This window comes from Doryrhamphus excisus, linkage group LG21, assembly GCF_037039965.1.
Source record: "Doryrhamphus excisus strain RoL-2023G ecotype Guam linkage group LG21, RoL_Dexc_Guam_v1.1, whole genome shotgun sequence".
Classification (NCBI taxonomy): Eukaryota; Metazoa; Chordata; class Actinopteri; order Syngnathiformes; family Syngnathidae; genus Doryrhamphus; species Doryrhamphus excisus.
Window position 1 is genome coordinate 12,801,007 of NC_136377.1, and position 19,005 is coordinate 12,820,011.

Here is a 19,005-nt window from a genome sequence, read left to right on the forward strand (position 1 = left end):
AAAGTCTTGTTATATCGATATTGTCGGGAGTCGGACAAAAATATCGATATAACCGGACTGTCGATATATCCGATCCTGCGCCGAACTGCATTAAAAGTGGGCAATAATCCACTCGACATTGTTCTATAGTATAGAACAATGTCGAGATTTAAGCTGCTTTTGTATCGATATAAGCAGACCAAATTGGCTGGCGGGAGATTAAAAGGGCATCGTAGTAACCGGATTATCATAATAACCGGGTATCGTACTAACGGAACTAATTATTATCATAAAAGACTAGAAATTTGCCGGGAAATGAAAATAGTATCGTAATAAGCAGTACTTCGATATAACCGATATCGATATAACGAGACTTTACTGTAGAATGTCAACCAAATGTCAATGCACAAATACCAGCAATGCAGATGGCAGAAGAAGAAATACATGTGAAAATATACCATGTCATCATCGTATCGCTAGTTACAACTGCCAAATTCAAATTCTACGGTTAGGATCCGATCTTTCCAATTATTAGCAGGATTATGCAAAAACGATTTTTCAATACCAAGGGTTCTCAATTAGTCTTATCGTAGGATCCCCATTTTTGCACGGTCGTTAAAGGAAAACTGCAGTTTGCACCTTGTTAAAAATGTTTCGTTTCATACACAATACTTACGTGAGACAAAAACTGCTAGAACTGCTAATTATACACTAATCGGATTCCGTTATTCCGCCTATAAAGCTCTCCAAAAAATGGCGAAATCCGCCAACAATGCTCCATTGTTATTGTTATAACATTGTTATTGAAGGAACTCACACTGAGGACCTACTTTTCTGTGTATATACAGTGAAGAAAATAAGTATTTGAACACCCTGCTATTTTGCTATTTCTCCCACTTAGAAATCATGGAGGGGTCTGAAATTTTCATCGTAGGTGCATGTCCACTGTGAGAGAGATAAACTAAAAAGAAAAATCCAGAAATCACAATGCATGATTTTTTAACAATTTATTTGTGTGACACAGCTGCAAATAAGTATTTGAACACCTGAGAAAATGAATGTTAATATTTGGTACAGTAGCCTTTGTTTGCTATTACAGAGGTCAAACGTTTCCTGTAGTTTTTCACCAGGTTTGCACACACTGCAGGAGGGATCTTGGCCCACTCCTCCACACAGATCTTCTCTAGATCAGTCAGGTTTCTGGGCTGTCGCTGAGAAACACGGAGTTTGAGCTCCCTCCAAAGATTTTCGATTGGGTTCAGGTCTGGAGACTGGCTGGGCCATGCTAGAACCTTGATATGCTTCTTACGGAGCCACTCCTTGGTTTTCCTGGCTGTGTGCTTCGGGTCGTTGTCGTGTTGGAAGACCCAGCCACGACCCATCTTCAATGCTCTGACAGAGGGAAGGAGGTTGTTCCCCAAAATCTCACAATACACGGCCCCAGTCATCCTCTCTTTAATGCAGTGCACTCGTCCTGTCCCATGTGCAGAAAAACACCCCCAAAGCATGATGCTACCACCCCCATGCTTCACAGTAGGGATGGTGTTCTTCGGATTGTACTCTTCATTCTTCTTCCTCCAAACACGCTTATTGGAATTATGACCAAAAAGTTCTATTTTGGTCTCATCTGACCATAAAACTTTCTCCCATGACTCCTCTGTATCATCCAAATGGTCATATGCAAACTTAAGACGGGCCTTGACATGTGCTGGTTTAAGCAGGGGAACCTTTCGTGCCATGCATGATTTCACATCATGACGTCTTAGTGTATTACCTACAGTAACCTTGGAAACGGTGGTCCCAGCTCTTTTCAGGTCATTGACCAAGTCCTGTCGTGTAGTTCTGGGCTGATTCCTCACCTTTCTTAGAATCATTGAGACCCCACGAGGTGATATCTTGCATGGGGCTCCACTCCGATTGAGATTGACCGTCATGTTTAGCTTCTTCCATTTTCTAATGATAGCTCCAACAGTGGACCTTTTTTCACCAAGCTGCTTGGTAATTGCTCCGTAGCCCTTTCCAGCCTTGTGGAGGTGTACAATTTTGTCTCTGGTGTCTTTGGACAGCTCTTTGGTCTTCGCCATGTTACAAGTTAAAGTCTTACTGATTGTATGGGGTGGACAGGTGTCTTTATGCAGCTAACGACCTCAAACAGGTGCATCTGATTCAGGATGATACATGGAGTGCAGGTGGACTTCTAATGGGCAGACTAACAGGTCTTTCAGGGTCAGAATTCTAGATGATACACAGGTGTTCAAATACTTATTTGCAGCTGTATCACACAAATAAATTGTTAAAAAATCATGCATTGTGATTTCTGGATTTTTCTTTTTAGTTTATCTCTCTCACAGTGGACATGCACCTACGATGAAAATTTCAGACCCCTCCATGATTTCTAAGTGGGAGAAATAGCAAAATAGCAGGGTGTTCAAATACTTATTTTCTTCACTGTATAACTCACAAAATTGTGTTGGTAAATGTCGATGTGTATTGTCGTGGTAAACCTGACAACTATGAGTAAGTAAGCATGTTGTGCTAATGAAGCAGTAAGGAGTTCCTGCTTTGTTAAAGGTACCTATTATGCTTTTTCCACTTTTCTGACCTATAAATGTAGTTAGAATGTTGTATTCTCGTGTTAAATGATGCCAAAGTTTCAGATAATGAGGTTTGTGCATTTGGAAGTGAGCCCTGAAAGAAGTTTGGGATGGCTCAAAACGCTCGGTTTCGAAAGGCGTGGTAAAACTGGCCCTTTGTGATGTCACAGAGGGGCGGACTTCGGAAGCACTTTGGCCTCCTAACTAATGACCAATAATAGTGTAGTGGGCGTGCCCGGAGGTGGGCTGTGCGTTGAATAAATTAAAACAGACCATTTTGACGGGAAGCACAAATCAAATGAAATACAGCTGGAATAGGTGCAGATTCTAGAAAATCTAAAGTTTTCTGTGCGGGTTATTGTGTGTAGCTGCTCTGTAGGAGACCACAACTCAATACAAAGGGTCAAAAATGAGCATGATAGGTCCCCTTTAAATAAGCAACAAACATAACAGAACACACTCTCTATGCTACTGTTGTTGACGAAAGTAGCGTTAGCCGCTACGCGCTCTGTGAAATCAGTACACCCAGGAAAGAAGTCCGGGTAATGCTTAAGATGACCAAAATGTAGCAAAATACTGTAAGTATTACATGTTACCATGAATGTACCTGTTACTATATGGTTCCAGCATGTATATAAAACTTTTTGGATTTTATTATTATTATTATTATTATTATTAGCACTGATCTACATTATGTTAGCTACCACTTATACTCATTAGGGTCTATCCATCCATTTTCTTTGCCGCTTGTACTCTCGAGGGTCGGGGGCGGTATGCTGGAGTCTATGCCACTTGACTTTGGATGAGATACCCTGAACTGGTCACCGGCCAATCACAGGGCACATATAGACAAACAACCATTCACACTCACATTCATACCTATGGACAATTTGGAGTCGCCAATTAACCTAGCATGTTTTTGGAATGTGGGAGGAAACCGGAGTACCCGGACGAAAACCCTCACACACAGGGAGAACATGCAAACCCAGATCTTCCTGATCTCCTGACTGTGTGGCCAATATGCTGACCACTAATCCACTATGCAGCATTAGTGTCTTAGGGAGTTAATATTAAACAATCATTACCAAATATGGTTATATGTGTGATAAGTGTGAGGTGTAATCATGTCTCGAGGCAGCAGCAGTAAATGTTCTTCTATTATCAAGCAGCACGTTGGAGGAGTCAAACAGGATGTGATTTATTCAAATTGCATGGACATGGACAAGCTGAAAACATGCAGGCATCAAAGCAGGCTAATGAGATCACGGCAGAGGGAGTTCATGCACACTTTGAATCAGGTGACGGCAAGGCGACGGCATGACACTTTGCTGGTGACAATGACAATCTTCAACCGTGTGTGTGTGTGTGTGTGTGTGTGTGTGTGAGCTTGTGAGGGAGATGTTGTGCAGCACGTGTTTGCAGCAAGTGTTTCAGAAAAGAGATTTCGTTACGCATGTTCTTTGAGGTTATTTGTGGCTTGTTTTGAAGCGTTGTCCGGGGATTCCTGACACCATGGGACGGGACCACGTGATGACGACCACGAGTCCAAACAAACAGGACCGGGTCAGGGGTGAAGTTGCACTGGGACAAAAGGACGGAACCTATACCAAACGGAGATGGACCGTACAGCCGGTGGGGGTGTTGGCTGGGGGACAAAAGAGGCAATATGAAGGGCGAAGGTAGACAGTTTGAGATCAGAACAGCCTCGGGAGAGAAATCCCATTTCTGAGGCAGAGACAGATGTGAAGATAAAGAAACAGGCGAGTTTTAGAAAACTCAAACAGGCTATTCCCAGCAGCAGGACCCAGAAATAACACTACAAAGTTATTTAGCAGTTTTTTATACAATATACCTTTGAGTAGCACCAATTAATATAGAATTTCATTGAATCATCCATTCTCTCTCTTCTGTGATTAGCCTTGGATTGGTTTACCTGTATCTACTGTATACCCTTCAGTCAGAATCCGGGGCATAGATGATATATGGATGGATTCTTTAATGAAACATTAAACAGTTGCAAGGGATTATCCAACATCAAATATAAAGGGGCGCTCCTTCTAGCTCAAGGACATACGTCAAGGACAATTTTTGGCCATGTTTAATTGATCTGCCTATAGATTGTATAAATAATGGATGCAGGATGTGAAATGTGAAGTCAGTGCATACACATTAATAAGATCCAATACAAAAAAAAAATATGCCTTTTAAAATTGAACCCGTCAAAGAAGCAGCTAGTTATGGTAATCAAAATACAAAACACTTTACTTGACTTAGTATTTTTTATTCATTAATTTTATTACAGATATAGTATTATTATTCATTAGTGTTATCTTCTAGTATTCCTAGAGGGAGGGGAGACCTCTACATCAGGGTTTTATCGGTCATGACTGCAGGGGGTCCCCAGTGTAGGGGTCCTCCTGGTGCAGATGGCTCCTGTGATAGTGTTTCCTCACTCTGTGCTCAGTCATATTTGAATTATAGGGGTATATGTGTGCGCATATGAAGAGCTTGCAACCAAAAGGCGCTAAATCCATTTTGACTGATTACGAGAAAATCAATGATTTTTAATTACGCACATATCAATCTATTTGGTCATCAAGTCTATATTGCAAATGAAAGAGCTATCAATATAGGTCATAAAAATGCATGCTATAAAAATCCTGCACACACCATGTATTTTATATATATTTTTTAATTATTATTTTTTTTTTGATTTAGCGCCTTTTGGCTGAAATAAATTTAAAGTCACCTTTAACTTCTTCAATGGCATTGTTGTAAAAGAATGTAAGGTGCTTTAATGTGCTATGCTAATAAAATAATTACAACACAGAAGCCATTCTCAACATACAATACAAAATAATTATTATTAATTAAATTAATAAAAATGTTATTAAAAGCAGTGCTCATATTTGACTGCACCATGAAGGTGACAGTGACAAAAATCATCTCATTACAAACTCTTTACATTGTATGTTTTTTAGTACAAGTAAAATAATGTTTCTCATGAAAGTTGGAGGTGTCAAGGTAGAGACATGCCTTTTATGGCGTAAAAAAAAAACTTCCATGTTACAGAATACTGTAAAAACACAATTTGTGTTCTCCTGAATTGCATAACATACTGTAACTATCATACGTGTACTTAATGTACACAAACAAAACAGGATGCGCACTGATACTGGCTTTCTGTATGTGCAGTGCCAATTGTATTCTTCTCTCTGATTGGTCAGATTATCAATAAATGGGAAACTTGGGCCAATCAGAATAAAGAATAAAGAAAGGGATTTAGCGCCTTTTGGTTGAAATCTGAAATGGAAATAGCGCCTTTTGGTTGAAAACATTTCAAGCATTTCAAGACCAAAATATGTGATTTGGATACACATGACAGAGGTCTATTAAACTCATGAAAAACATGCAACTTAGTGAAAATTGGATTTAGCGCCTTTTGGTTGCAAGCTCTTCATATGTATGTGGGGGTTATCAGGGCATTGATTTTAACTGTGTAAAACACATTACATTTGATGTATGAATAGTGCTTTATAAATAAGGTTTGTATTGATTTAATAACAAGATTTATGTGTCCTTTTATTATTTAAAATAATAAGGCACCAGGCCACAGCTAGGAGACACGGGTCAAATTCCCCTCTTGGGCATTTCTGTGTGGAGTTTGCATGTTCTACCCGTGTGTGTGTGGGTTTTCTCCGGGTACTCCGGTTTCCTCCCACATTCCAAAAACATGCTAGGTTAATTGGTGACTCCAAATTATCCATAGGTATGAATGTGAGTGTGAATGGTTGTTTGTCTATATGTGCCCTGTGATTGGCTGGCGACTAGTCCAGGGTGTACCCCGCCTCTTGCCCGAAAACAGCTGGGGTAGGCTCCAGCATGCCCGCATACCCTCGTCAGGATAAGTACAGAAAATGGATGCATGGACATTTACTGTCAATCAGCACATAGAGGCGGGGCGTGGCGACAGGTAAACCAGCCATTTACCTGGGGGCCCCCGGATTTTAGGGGACCAGGGAGAGACCGGGTGCCTCAAGTGCTAATACATGTACTACACAGAAACGACAACAATGGGTATTTGTGATGCAATTATGAAACAATGACATAGCAAACCCCCTTGAGGGGGTGGGGGGACCCACCCCCGCACGGCTTTATCCGCCTTCAGCGCTTGTCTGCATCAATCAGCACAACAATTTTTTGTGTGCCCCATGAATGTCTTGCTCGGAGCCTCCAAGGACCCTTTGCCCCGCCAATGAAATCCACCAAGATTTATTAAAAGAAAGTAAGCACCCTCGACGGTGTTGTGTCATAAAACATATTTTCATAAGTGGCGACATTAAAACGTCTAACTCATCACATCCAGATGATGATGTTTGATGTATGACGTCTATATTTGGATCCCATCAAAGCTAACTATATTATCACAAACCTAAAGAGCATATTAGAGTGGCATTCTCACTCCCAGTGACAAAAGATGAATCACAAGCGTGGAGCTATACGTTTGCAGACAAGCCATAACTTAAGGCCGTCAATTAAAGTGTCATGTGTTGTGTCAAATGTGTCAGTGAGGTCCGTCACAATGAGGACACTCGCACACTCAATGTCAGCGCTAAAACCTTAACCTACAACTTTCCACAAGACATGACGGATTGCTCCGACGCCATGTTCTCATCTCTTTGCACACATTCACTTGTTTGAACGCAAACCACTCGTGAACATTGGCCCAGAAAGGTAGATTAGAAATGGGACGCCTCGCTGCTAGGGGGCGGCGTGATCTACACTGTATTTCCTCAGCAACATCTTCGTCAGCACGGTCCTAATGAGGAGACTTGGAGATGAAGAAATGTTGTTGACCTCATCTTGTGTTATTTCCCCTCCTGCTTCTTTCCACATGATTGGGTCAAAGGTGGCAAAATCACCATCTTTCATGGCAGGGTTTTATTTGCACAGTGGGACTAATGGGACATTTATGGGGGGTGGGAGGGGAGATGCTCATTTGGACCATCAGCTGGAGCATTATTACATTAAATGTTTATGATTAATTGCTACTGATGAAGATGTCTTTGTGATAAAAAAAAAAGGCGATGAGATCATATGAGTTATGTGCACACTTGGAGTTCTGGATTTGATAACCTTTACCTGTACAACAGGGGTCTCAAACTCATTTTACTTGGGGGCCACTGGAGCTCGGGTCTGGGTGAGACTGGGCTGCATCAGGTTTTCCCAAAAAAAAAAAAAAAAAAAACGCATTTATTAAAAACAAAAAAAATTAAAAAACTTCGCTTTGGTTCAAAAAGCTCAGATAAAACGTTCCACTGTTCTCAAATATCTTACTTTTTATTTTTCTACACAAAATAAGATGAAAAATAAATAAACAAATCAAGAATAAAGAAAATCAATCAATCAGTAATACATAAATAAATATAATAATAATAATAATAAAACGAAAAATAATAAAAAATTAAGAAACCACATATAGTTGGTAGACAAATTATTTTTTTCAGATTAAAATGAACAAAGCATTATTAGAGCCCTAGGCCTTTTAGGCCTATCGATATAACGAGACTTTACTGTAACAAAAATGTAGAATATATATAATATCACGGCCCGCCGGACACAACCCTAGTGAGGATAAGCGGCATAGAAAACGGATGGATGGATAAATATATAACAACACCATATGGATAAATCACTACTCCTCCAGGTCAAAAACACAACACAGCGAAACAACAATAGGTCTTTTTTACATCCATTATTTATGGATGTTAATAATGGTTGTTAATATAAATTAGCCTAAAGTAAAGTAGCTAAGGGAAATAAAACCACAAGAGGGTTCCAAGATGAGCTGCTTTCGTCTGTAGAGTAGGAGGATAAAATGCACTTGAAGACGCCTGGAGGAATCACTCAGCCTCTGTTCTGGTCTAAATTTGGCCCCCGTAGTATGTGTGTCCAATGTAAGGAGTACATCTCCATAGGAATCCGATGGCATAAACACACTCAGTGATGTGAAGAGGAAGACAAACAGGAGCGCCATGCAGGAACTTGAGCTCGAGGTGCAGCGTTGGCCACATATTGTAAGCTCTAGTTGTCTTTTTCTGTGCTTGACTGCATCGCAGGGATGGATTTGCATGACCCATAGCCATATATTGCTGTGTAATAATTGCTCATATGAGCTGTTTAACTGCGCACTTCACACGCGTCTAACTGCTCCCACTGTCGGCACAGATGTAAATATGCAGATGGGTCCCTTGTGCCATCACTGAGATGTGATCAAAACAAAATGGAATATCTTGTGTCTGCATTTTATAGCAAACATGTATTTGTACGGCATAGCAGCATCACATCCCTAGAGACAACATCAACAGCCATCTCTGTGAGGGTGGTTAGCGGACAATATTTTTTCTGATTTTTCTGTCCACACAGGTTGGATTGCGTTCCAAGTTCCGGATTTTTTTTTTTTTTTTTTTTTTTTTTTTTTATTCATACGGAACATAGTGTCATTAGTATTTCTAGACAAAGTGTCTTTCCCAGGGACACGACGACTGTCACTGGGTTTCGGGAGTGAGGATCGAACCGGCAACCTTCCAGTTTCTGGACGACCTCCTCGACCTCCTCAGCCACTGCCCCCCTTTTAGGCCTACTAAAAGGATATTGTCACTAATTTGTTAAAGTGCCAAAAACATGCTAGGTTCATTGGTGACTCCAAATTGTCCATAGGTATGAACGTGAGTGTGAATGGTTGTTTGTCTACGTATATGTGCCCTGTGATTGGCTGGCGACCAGTCCAGGGTGTACCCCGCCTCTTGTCCGAAGACAGCTGGGATAGGCTCCAGCACCCCCGCGACCCTCGTGAGGGTAAGCGGTAGAAAATGAATGAATGAATGAATAAAGTGCATTGTACAAATAATCTATAGCAGAGGTAGGGAACCTATGGCTCGGGAGCCAGGTAGGGCTCTTTTGATGACTGTATCTGGCTCTCAAGCATTTCTTACCACAATAAAAATGTATTTTTGCTAACATTTTAAAGATCACAGAAATGACTGTTAAAAATAATATTAAAAATCAACAACTTTTTTATGAATTTTAATTCGTCCATCTATTTTCTACTGCAATACGGCCAACCATATCCATCTTTCCTGATGATATTTTCCAGGTCAAACACCAAAACTCGATTATTACTGGGTGTAAATATAATATATATATATATATAAATATAAACTTTTCTCCTTTAGTCAAATAGTCACCTAGCTAAAGCTGCAGAACCAAGCCTTCTGACGAAGATGGCCAAAAGAATGAAATACGTCTACGGAGTACGGTGCAAAACTATGCAGCAGCAGAAGTTGTATTAATGTCAACAAGTATTTGATTTATTATTAGACACTGCGCTGCTCACGAAAGTGTGCTGGCCACACCCCATTGGCGTGGGGTAGTGTGCCTGGTCTACGTAATTAGAGCCCATTATATCTAAAACTGTTGGTCTTACATAAAAATGCACACATTTTATTGCATTCAATATTTAAAAAAATTTATATGGCTCTCACAGATACACATTTTAAAATATCTGGCCTTCATGGCTCTCTTCGCCAAAAAGGTTCCCGACCCCTGATCTATAGAATCAGGTCAGTTCTAAGTTTTATAATAACATAGGTACCACCTTGTAAGCCTCACAGAGTTGCGTGCATTGAGAATACGGTTATTAATGGAAATTAGTGTTCATGGAAAGAAAGCGCTGTCAGTCAAAAAGCATAAAAAAAACAGTAGCCATTGCTCACTTTGTCAGATCCCGCTTGCTTTTATTTATTGTTTTGGGAGCTTGTGCCAGTAATGATTCCTCGATTTCAGAGAGGAAGCATCAAACGGTGGCATATTTCCATGGTAACAGCTGAGAGCAGAAAACAGATGTGGGTTGAGAGTATAAAGTGTGTGAATTCCATCAGCACGGTGAAGAGTAAGAGTACTCTGTTTTGACAGAGGAATTGATTTCCTAATTAAGTGCGTTTGAGAGCAGCGTAGATGGAAAAAAAACATGAATGTGAACGATGGAGGTGACTCTAGGGTGTTCCTTTTTGCGCTAGGAAGCCCTCCAGGCAGAGATGTCGTTTGAAGACTGGAAAGAGGAGGAGTGACGAACATAATGTGGAGCGCATTTACGTTTTTGATGCTTCTTTCACGCCTTGATGTGTTCTCTTTCTGCCTAAACTGCAGCTCCTCTCAAAATGACCCATCAGCGACTGTTGGCAAAGTCAGAGACTTGGCCTCGTTCCGTCGCCACTTCAGAATGGGCTTCATGACCATGCCGGCCTCCCAGGATCTTTCCCCTCACTCGTGTGCCTCAGCCATGGCGCCGCGTTCGCAGTCCTGCCATGCGGTCGGTGCCGGGGACGCAAGTCTTGAGAACGGAGATTACTCTGACAGCCAATCCCAACATGGTGGCCGATGCCCGCCGGCCAAACCCAAGCGTCACCCCAGCACTCGCCTCAGCTCTTCATCTGCTGACAGCCGAGGACCTCCTGAGACGCCGCCGCCGCCTCCTCCCCCGCCCTCCCATTCACAATCCAAGCACTCAGAGAAGAAAAATGGTTAGAAGCGTGTTTCCTAGAGCACAATGTACTCACAAGATGATCCATTTTTTTAAAAACTTTTTTCTCTCCTCCCGCAGCCATGAAGAAGTCCGACTCTGGAGATATTGGCTCCAAAAAGGTGCCTCCTTTAAAGCCCAAGAGAAGTCCCAGCACCCAGCTCTCCTTTGACCCACTTCCTTCACGCGTGCCTCCTTCTGCCGCATCCCTCCCTTTCCAGGGAGCCGACTCTCAGATCCAAACTGGAGACGGGGACGATGAGCCAGTCTACATAGAGATGGTGGGTCAAGTGTTTACCAGAGAGAGCCAGACTGCCACCCCTCACCCGGTCACCCCTGTAGCCACCACCCCCGACTCGGACTCAGACCAGAGTGAGGCCATCTATGAAGAGATGAAATACCCGCTACAGGAGAACCGAGAGTCACATAGACACTTGCCCAGCAAACATGACAAAATGAAAAGTTCCAAACACTACCATGTTGCCCCCTCACCCTCTAGTAGCTCCTCCTCCCTACCGAGACCCTCCTCTTCCTCTCCTTCCTATTCCAAACCCAAAGCTACCGTCTCCATCTCCCATTCTTCCCCCTTGCCTTCCTCCACTTCCTCTACCCCTGTTCCCCAGGTCTTATCCACCAGCCCCCACACCCCACGAGCTCCGACACCCTACCTGCTGCAAGGAGGCAAATGTGAGCCCGAGTCGAACACAAAGATCCCAGCACCTTTCCCGAATCTTCTCCAACATCGGCCCCCACTGCTGGCTTTCCCTCAACCGGCTGCAGCATCCAGTGGAGTTGGCATGCAAAACAAGGGTTCTGCCTCCTCTAAAATGGGGGCTCAAACGCCCAGCGTGACCACTCAAGCTGGCTCCTCCTCCTCTACAGCGTCCTCCAACGTTCCAGCATCAGGCTCCAAAGAGCCATTGGGAGGAAGTGTAACACCTCAAGAAAAACACAGCAGAGATTCCCAGTTGGGACCCGCTCCCGGACTCAGAGCAAGGAGCCACTCAACACCCCTGCCTCCTTCTTCCAAATCGACATCACCTTTCTCCCATCACCATCACCACCCTCACCATAGGCCCTCACACTACCATCACTATCGCAAGCCAGAGCGGGGAGACTCTCCTGCTCCAAGCAAGAGCGGCTCTCAGACTTCCACGCAGGCCACCGTGCAGACCCAAACATCAAGTACAGGCAAGGAGGGGAAGTCTGTTAGCTTCCTCTTGAAGACAGACAAAGGAGAGAAGGATAAGGACAGAGACAAGGACCGGGACAGGGAACGGGGTAGAGACAAGGACCGAGAGCGAGATAAGGACTGGGACCGGGATGGAGGTCCGCATTCTTTACAACTGGATGCTCTTCTGTCCACAAGTAGTCAAACCTCTCAAAGCAGCACTAGCTCAACCCCAACGCCCCTGTCCTCATCCCAGCGCCCTCATTCCCGTCCTCATCTGCGCTCTCACACCCCTCATGGCCTTCCAGCTTACAAGCCGCCATCCTCCGACAGCCCCCTGCTGTGGACTTACCCCTCCGGAGGTTTTCGGAGACCGCCGGCTTACGAGAGCTTGAGAGGAAGCTCCCAGACGCCGTCGCTGCAGCCCTCCAGCCTCACCGGCCTCGGCGAGGGGCTATCCAAGGGTAACGAGTCCAAATCTGGCTTCATGCCATGGGACAGCAGCGCTAGCTTAGCTGCTGATGAAGGCGCTTACTGGCCCATGCAGAGGAAATTATCCTTCAGCCATGGAAGCAGAGAAACCGAAAGTAAGTCAGAGGTCATCTTATTTTAATGCAGTAACAGTAAAGGAATCTTTCACCGTTCACGCTGTCTCTCCCTACGACAGAAGAAGAAGCACGAACTTGGAATGGCAGTGCCGATGCCTTATCGAGGATGGATAAGGAAGAATTTGGAATGGGGCTGCGTGGGGGCCCTTCAAGCATCCCATTGCACTTCAGCGGGGCCACCAGCAGGACTCTTGGTCACAGCGAGTCCATGGCGGGTGCAGACAGCAGCCCGGGGTTCAGAGCCCTTCCCAGAGTTGGCATGCCTCTTCCCTGCCAGACGTTTCCTGCCTGTCGCAACGGAGGTGAGATGTGTTCCTTATCCAGAAACCCTCAAAACAATCAGGACTGACATTAGCACTTTTCTTGATCTGCTTTTATTTGCCATAATTTAAAGGAGAATTTACCAAGCAGTAAGTCTTTCATCTGTCATAAAAGTCGAACGGCTCTGAATCCTCAGAGTCTCGTTATAATTCTGCACACCTTTCTAGCTTCCTCAGATTGACATACCACTTACCTTGAGAAGCAGAGCGATGCTTTCATTCATGCAGAGCCAGGAAAGGAAGTGTTCGTTTATGAATCCTCAATCCCTTCCGAGACGCTGGTCGACCTCCGATTTAATCCAGAATTCTATTTGGAAAGCACAGAAATACAGTAGAGCAATAATCTGTTATGAAAACCCGCTTGTCATCCAGCATGTTTGGCAGGAAGCGAGGAAGAAAATGTCAATATATCGAGCTCGGCAGAATTATCAAATTTGCTTTTACTTATCGTGCGGTTAATTGATTTATTGATTATTGTAAACAGCCCTAGATCACACAGAGATAAAAGTGTAAAAATAAGTTTTCCGGATTTAACAACTAACTGTTAAGAGCCACTAAACAAGTGTAAAAAGAAGCTAACCCCGTTCATAGTAAAACGATGCATACTGCTTTGAATGAGTCTGCTACCTTAAAGTCACTATGTCATAATTCTGGGTCAATATAAAGAGCCGTCCATCTTTTGATTGGCACCTCTGATTTGTGGTCGTGGTACCTCAGTTTTCCTTTTTGGTTCGTTCCAAAGGTTCAACAAAAAAATGAAATGTAATATGAAATTATGTAAATATAATTCACCCCTTACGGACACCCAAAAATATTACGAAAAATCCATTTCACATTGATGAATGGCACGGGACGGTGATCGAGTGGTCAGCAGGAAGGCCACACGGTCAGGAGACTGAGAAGACCTGGGTTCGATTCTCTGCTTGTAGAGTTTGCATGTTCTCCTTGTGCATGCGTGGGTTTTCTCCCGGTACTCCGGTTTCCTCCCACATTCCAAAAACATGCTAGGTTAATTGGCGACTCCAAATTGTCCATAGGTATGAATGTGAGTGTGAATGGTTGTTTGTCTATAGTATGTGCCCTGTGATTGGCTGGCGACCAGTCTAGGGTGTACCCCGCCTCTCACTCAAAGACAGCTGGGATAGGCTCCAGCATGCCCCGCGACTCTTGTGAGGAAAAGCGATATAGAAAATGGATAGATGGATGTAATCATATGAAGACTGGGGCTTACAAAAACTGTAGTTTGACTTTATTACCAAAAATAAATACGTAAAATGAATTGTTTTGTAAATGTAATGTAAATTGTAAATGCACAAAACACATATTATATCATTCATTCATTCATTTTCTACTGCTTATCCTCACAAGGGTCGCGGGGGAGCTATAGACAAACAACCATTCACACTCACATTCATACCTATGGACAATTTGGAGTCGCCAATTAACCTAGCATGTTTTTGGAATGTGGGAGGAAACCGGAGTACCCGGAGAAAACCCACGCATGCACGGTGGAAAACACCACACAAACTCCACACAGAGATGGCCGAGGGTGGAATTGAACTTGGGTCTCCTAGCTGTGAGGTCTGCGCGCTAACCACTACATATTATATCAGTGCTTTTCAAATAGTGGGGCAGGCCGCCCTGGTGGGGACCCGTGAAGTATTGAGGGGTACGTAAGAGGCAGCATAGATATAGTATAGATATGACCAGTTTCTATAGTATATTAAATTGGGAATGCTTGAAAACCATTCCCATGTTCCCTTGGGGTGGGAATGAGACAGAAACACTGTATTATATCAAATTATTATAACGTATCCCAGCCTCCTCTGGACTCAAAGAGCTGCTTGGTTCGCCCCCAACGTATGACTGCAATTATTCCTGATGTCGTGTACAACTTCAGGTTCACATTCAGTTTCACATTCCCACTGTTATTACCTGAAATGAAAGCAAAGGGATACTAACATGTCATAGAATGCATTGGTTGTGACAATGTATGCATCATGCGACTTTACCATTATCTAATAGGTCAATACATAACAGGAACACAATGTACAGCCCACATAGCCAAAACATTCACACCCTCATGTGTTAAACCGAATAATAATATTCCAGTGTTTTCATTCGAAGTCATGCGGTGAATGTTGGTGTCTTTTGCAGAAGTGGGGCGGCTGGGCCGTTCCTCCTCAGCTGCTGGGATGAGACAGGTAGGCGGAGGAGACGTCCAGAGGCAGAGCAGTCTACCAGCAAGAGAAGCCTTGAACCAGGTGAATATATGACCGTCGGCCTTATAACTCCAGACTCTATTAACTTCATTCAGAGTGAACATTAATATTGTCCTCATTATTGCCTCCCTTTCCTTCTAGAGACAATGCTCCTGCAGGTCTATTTATAGCCGCAAGATATGCTCACTGAGCAGAATAATGTTTTGGGCTTGCAACAAAAGAATAAGCGCAGGTATATGACGCAGGGTGCCGTGTAAGCCTTGAAATGTGTAAGAATAGTGGCGGAGGGAACATGCTGTTTTAGTGTAGTGGGCTGCAGCATATTTAGCGGGAGTCTGGCAGCATGGCAATTGCTGACGCACTTTGAGTGTGCTGCAGAGATGTCTGCATGCGTCTGCTTGGCTCTCCCTCAACAGATGAAGTGGTGCTACATCCTGGTGGATGTCAGCAGGAACTGCAGTTGTGTTCAATAAGCTTTCAAAGTGAGTTTGTCTTTCCCCAATGCTGGATACACTATAAGGGCAGAAGTATCCGGACACGTAGCCAACGAGTGAGTGGTTAGCATGTTGGGCACGCAGTCAGGACATCGGGAATACCTGGGTTTGAATCTCTGCTTGGGCGTCTTTTTCTTCCGCATTCCAAAAACATGCATCTTAAGTTAATTGGCAACTCTAAATGTGCCCTGCGATTGGACTGGTGACCCGAAGACAGCTGGGATAGGCTCCAGCATATACTCAGCGAGGATAAGCGGCATAGAAAAGGGATGAATAATAACAATATGATCAATTATTCCACACCATACTACCGTATGGATCTTTATGGATCTCGCTTAAAGGCATGCAGGAGCAGAACCTCTGAAAAATGAGCAAACTAGTGATTGGGAATCGCTGTTGTGTTTACTGACGAACCTCTTGTCTCGTTGTGTCATTAGCTGCACAGTCTGCCCCAGCCTCAAGCATCCTGCAACCCCAGCAGTCCCAGCGTGTCCCGTCAGCAGCAGCAGCTTCAGCTCCACCAGCAGCAGCTGCAGTTAAAACAGCAGCTCCAGCAGCTTCAGCAACAGCACCACCTGCAGCTGCAGTTCCAGCAGCTGGCTCAGCTGGCCCAGGGTCAGCCCGCCTCCTCCTCCTCCAGCGCCGGCTCGGCTGCGTCCGCCGGACAGACCCAAAGAGACGGCAAACTGCTGGAAGTCATCGAACGCAAACGCTGCCTCTGCAAAGAGATCAAGGCCCACCGGCGCCCTGATAAAAGCCTGTGCAAGCAGGACAGCATGCCCATCCTCCCGAGCTGGAGACGGACACCTGAGCCACGCAAGACTGGCACGCCACCTTGCCAGAGGCCGCAGGCCGTTGTATGGGACACAGCGATCTGATGTGTAAACACAAGGCAGTGAGGTTGTATCAATAGAGAAGAGTAGACGTGGGGTCGATGGTGGGGGTTGCGTCACTTCCACAGAGCAGGACAGGTTGTGGACACGGAGCACTGAGGTGATACACAGGGATGCTAATCAAACGATTTCAAAGTCTTACCCTGTTAAGTCGCTATAATGTCCCTCTCAGTGGGTTCTAATTGCCAATATTATTACCACTATTAGTAAAGGGTGAGATGAGAATTGCCAAATTTCCTCCTGACTACTTGACACATAGCGTTCTTATTTTTTTTCTCTCCAACTCACAGAAAGGAATGCCATGAAGGCACCAGCCAGACAAGAGCTGCTCTGTGGGTGAGTACAGGCTCGGACTCATTGTCAAGTGTTTTGGTATTTGTGGATGCAAATAATCATCGCCCAAGTGTAAAAGCTACCTAATCTGTTTGCATAATCTTTGTAAATCACCTTGACATTTTTTTGCAATTTTATAGCAATATGCTCCCAGCGCGGGGGCGACATAACTTCTAGCCTATAAACGTACATATCTTAAGACTTGAATGAGTCGTATTTACTGTGTCATTCTCTGCATGTCACAATAGACATACAGTGCTGTACAAATGTTGTGTAGACATGTTTGACTTTGACATACAGCGGAACTCGGCGTGCTTGTATAAAGATGTTTCTCGGTTGTGACAGATGGCACATCCAGCCAAATTTAGGTACAAAAGGGTACAAAAAAAAGGGTCATCACTGATAGAATCAGACCACCGTGCCATAAGGTACAACTAATAGGACTGTAAGTGTTGATCACCTCAAACAGAATGCTGGAACAATCTGCACAACACACCTAATGTACTGTAAATAGTGATGTACAACTGTATTCAAAATGTAGCAATGATTTCCATTTTCATACTTGTAATCAATACATATTATGTAGCATATACTGTATAAACTTTGTTCACTTGTTTGTTTTTCTAGGAGTATTTTATCTTCTGCTGCAGCCAGTCCTTGCGTTACTTAGAGTTCTAACAAACGGTAAAAGCCCTCGAAAGAAAGGTCCAGTGAAGTTTATTTATGCAAGATTCCCTTTAAGATCAGTTTTATTTATGTTTTTTTTTTGTTTTTTTTTTTACAATAATGTTTATTTATGGACAGATTTGAACAGCTTGTCGTCTCGTTGCTGCTATCTTGAACTACTGATGTTGTTCATCAACTGTACATGAGGAAACAAGGTGAATATTCTACTGTAGTGCTTATTGTCACATTTTTCTTTTTTTTCTCTGAAAGCCACGTGAACCAGAGTTTGTACTTTGAAGAGTGAGCCCTACTGTAAAAAGTATCAAGGCGCTTGAATGTCTCTTGGTCGTTGTTGTTTATATGATAGATAGCACCAAAATGTACACACCGTGAGAAAAAAGACCTACCTAAGTGTTGGAGAGTCCCTGCTTGGCCTTTTGTTTGAGTTTCACCTGCGTATGTTTTCTTATTTGGCAATTGGCATCCATTTTCAAACAAAAGCACGCCAGGTTGAAGGAAATGGGCAAGTGCAATGCATGCAGAGACTCTTTACACAAAAAAAAAATCCTCAATATTGTGCCCCATTTGATTTCAAATGCCAATGAATCACCTTACTATGGTTCCTTTTCCACCAACTAATAACAAACCCCTAGGGATCGTTTCCAAAACTAGTTTACAGAAGCTGTTGGTTTTGTGTGTCTACTAAAAACAGTGGCCATTATATGAGTGCCATACTATATTGATATGGTAAGATACGGTGTACCTTGGAAATCACTGTAGTGCTATATTTGCATTTATATTGTCATTCAAATAAATTTTATATAATGAACTTTACAAAACGGCCTTTGTGTGTGTGCGTGTGTGTGTGCGCGCGCAGTGAACATGATGTTCCCCCGCAATGCTGCAGCACATGTTGCAACACCCAAAAGGTCCAAATGGGGGCGCACTATTCACTCTGCATGATTACGGTGGAGCGCCATCCACAGAACATTTCCCACAAGTACAGCGTTCATATTTATAGTTTCTGCCATCGTTATTTTCTAATAAATAGTACAGAGAAAATGCACCTACCTGTCCCCCCCCCCCCCCCCCGCAAAAGGTCATCCAATCCACAGGGTGCAGCTACAAATTTGGGCTCCTATTC

The 19,005-nt window shown here is 43.5% G+C and overlaps 1 protein-coding gene across 1 annotated transcript in view; it reads left to right on the plus strand.

Annotated features, from left to right (window-relative positions):
* The window catches only part of nyap1 (neuronal tyrosine phosphorylated phosphoinositide-3-kinase adaptor 1), a 37,415-nt gene extending 18,627 nt beyond the window's left edge, over nucleotides 1-18,788 (plus strand). The window contains exons 4-8 of the mRNA XM_078787745.1: nucleotides 10,782-11,155; nucleotides 11,236-12,912; nucleotides 12,993-13,235; nucleotides 15,411-15,517; nucleotides 16,407-18,788. Of these exons, the coding sequence (XP_078643871.1) occupies nucleotides 10,782-11,155; nucleotides 11,236-12,912; nucleotides 12,993-13,235; nucleotides 15,411-15,517; nucleotides 16,407-16,847 (2,842 nt within the window). The 3' untranslated portion in view covers nucleotides 16,848-18,788. The remainder of the gene's footprint in view (nucleotides 1-10,781; nucleotides 11,156-11,235; nucleotides 12,913-12,992; nucleotides 13,236-15,410; nucleotides 15,518-16,406) is intronic.
* The last annotated feature ends 217 nt before the right edge of the window (nucleotides 18,789-19,005 follow it).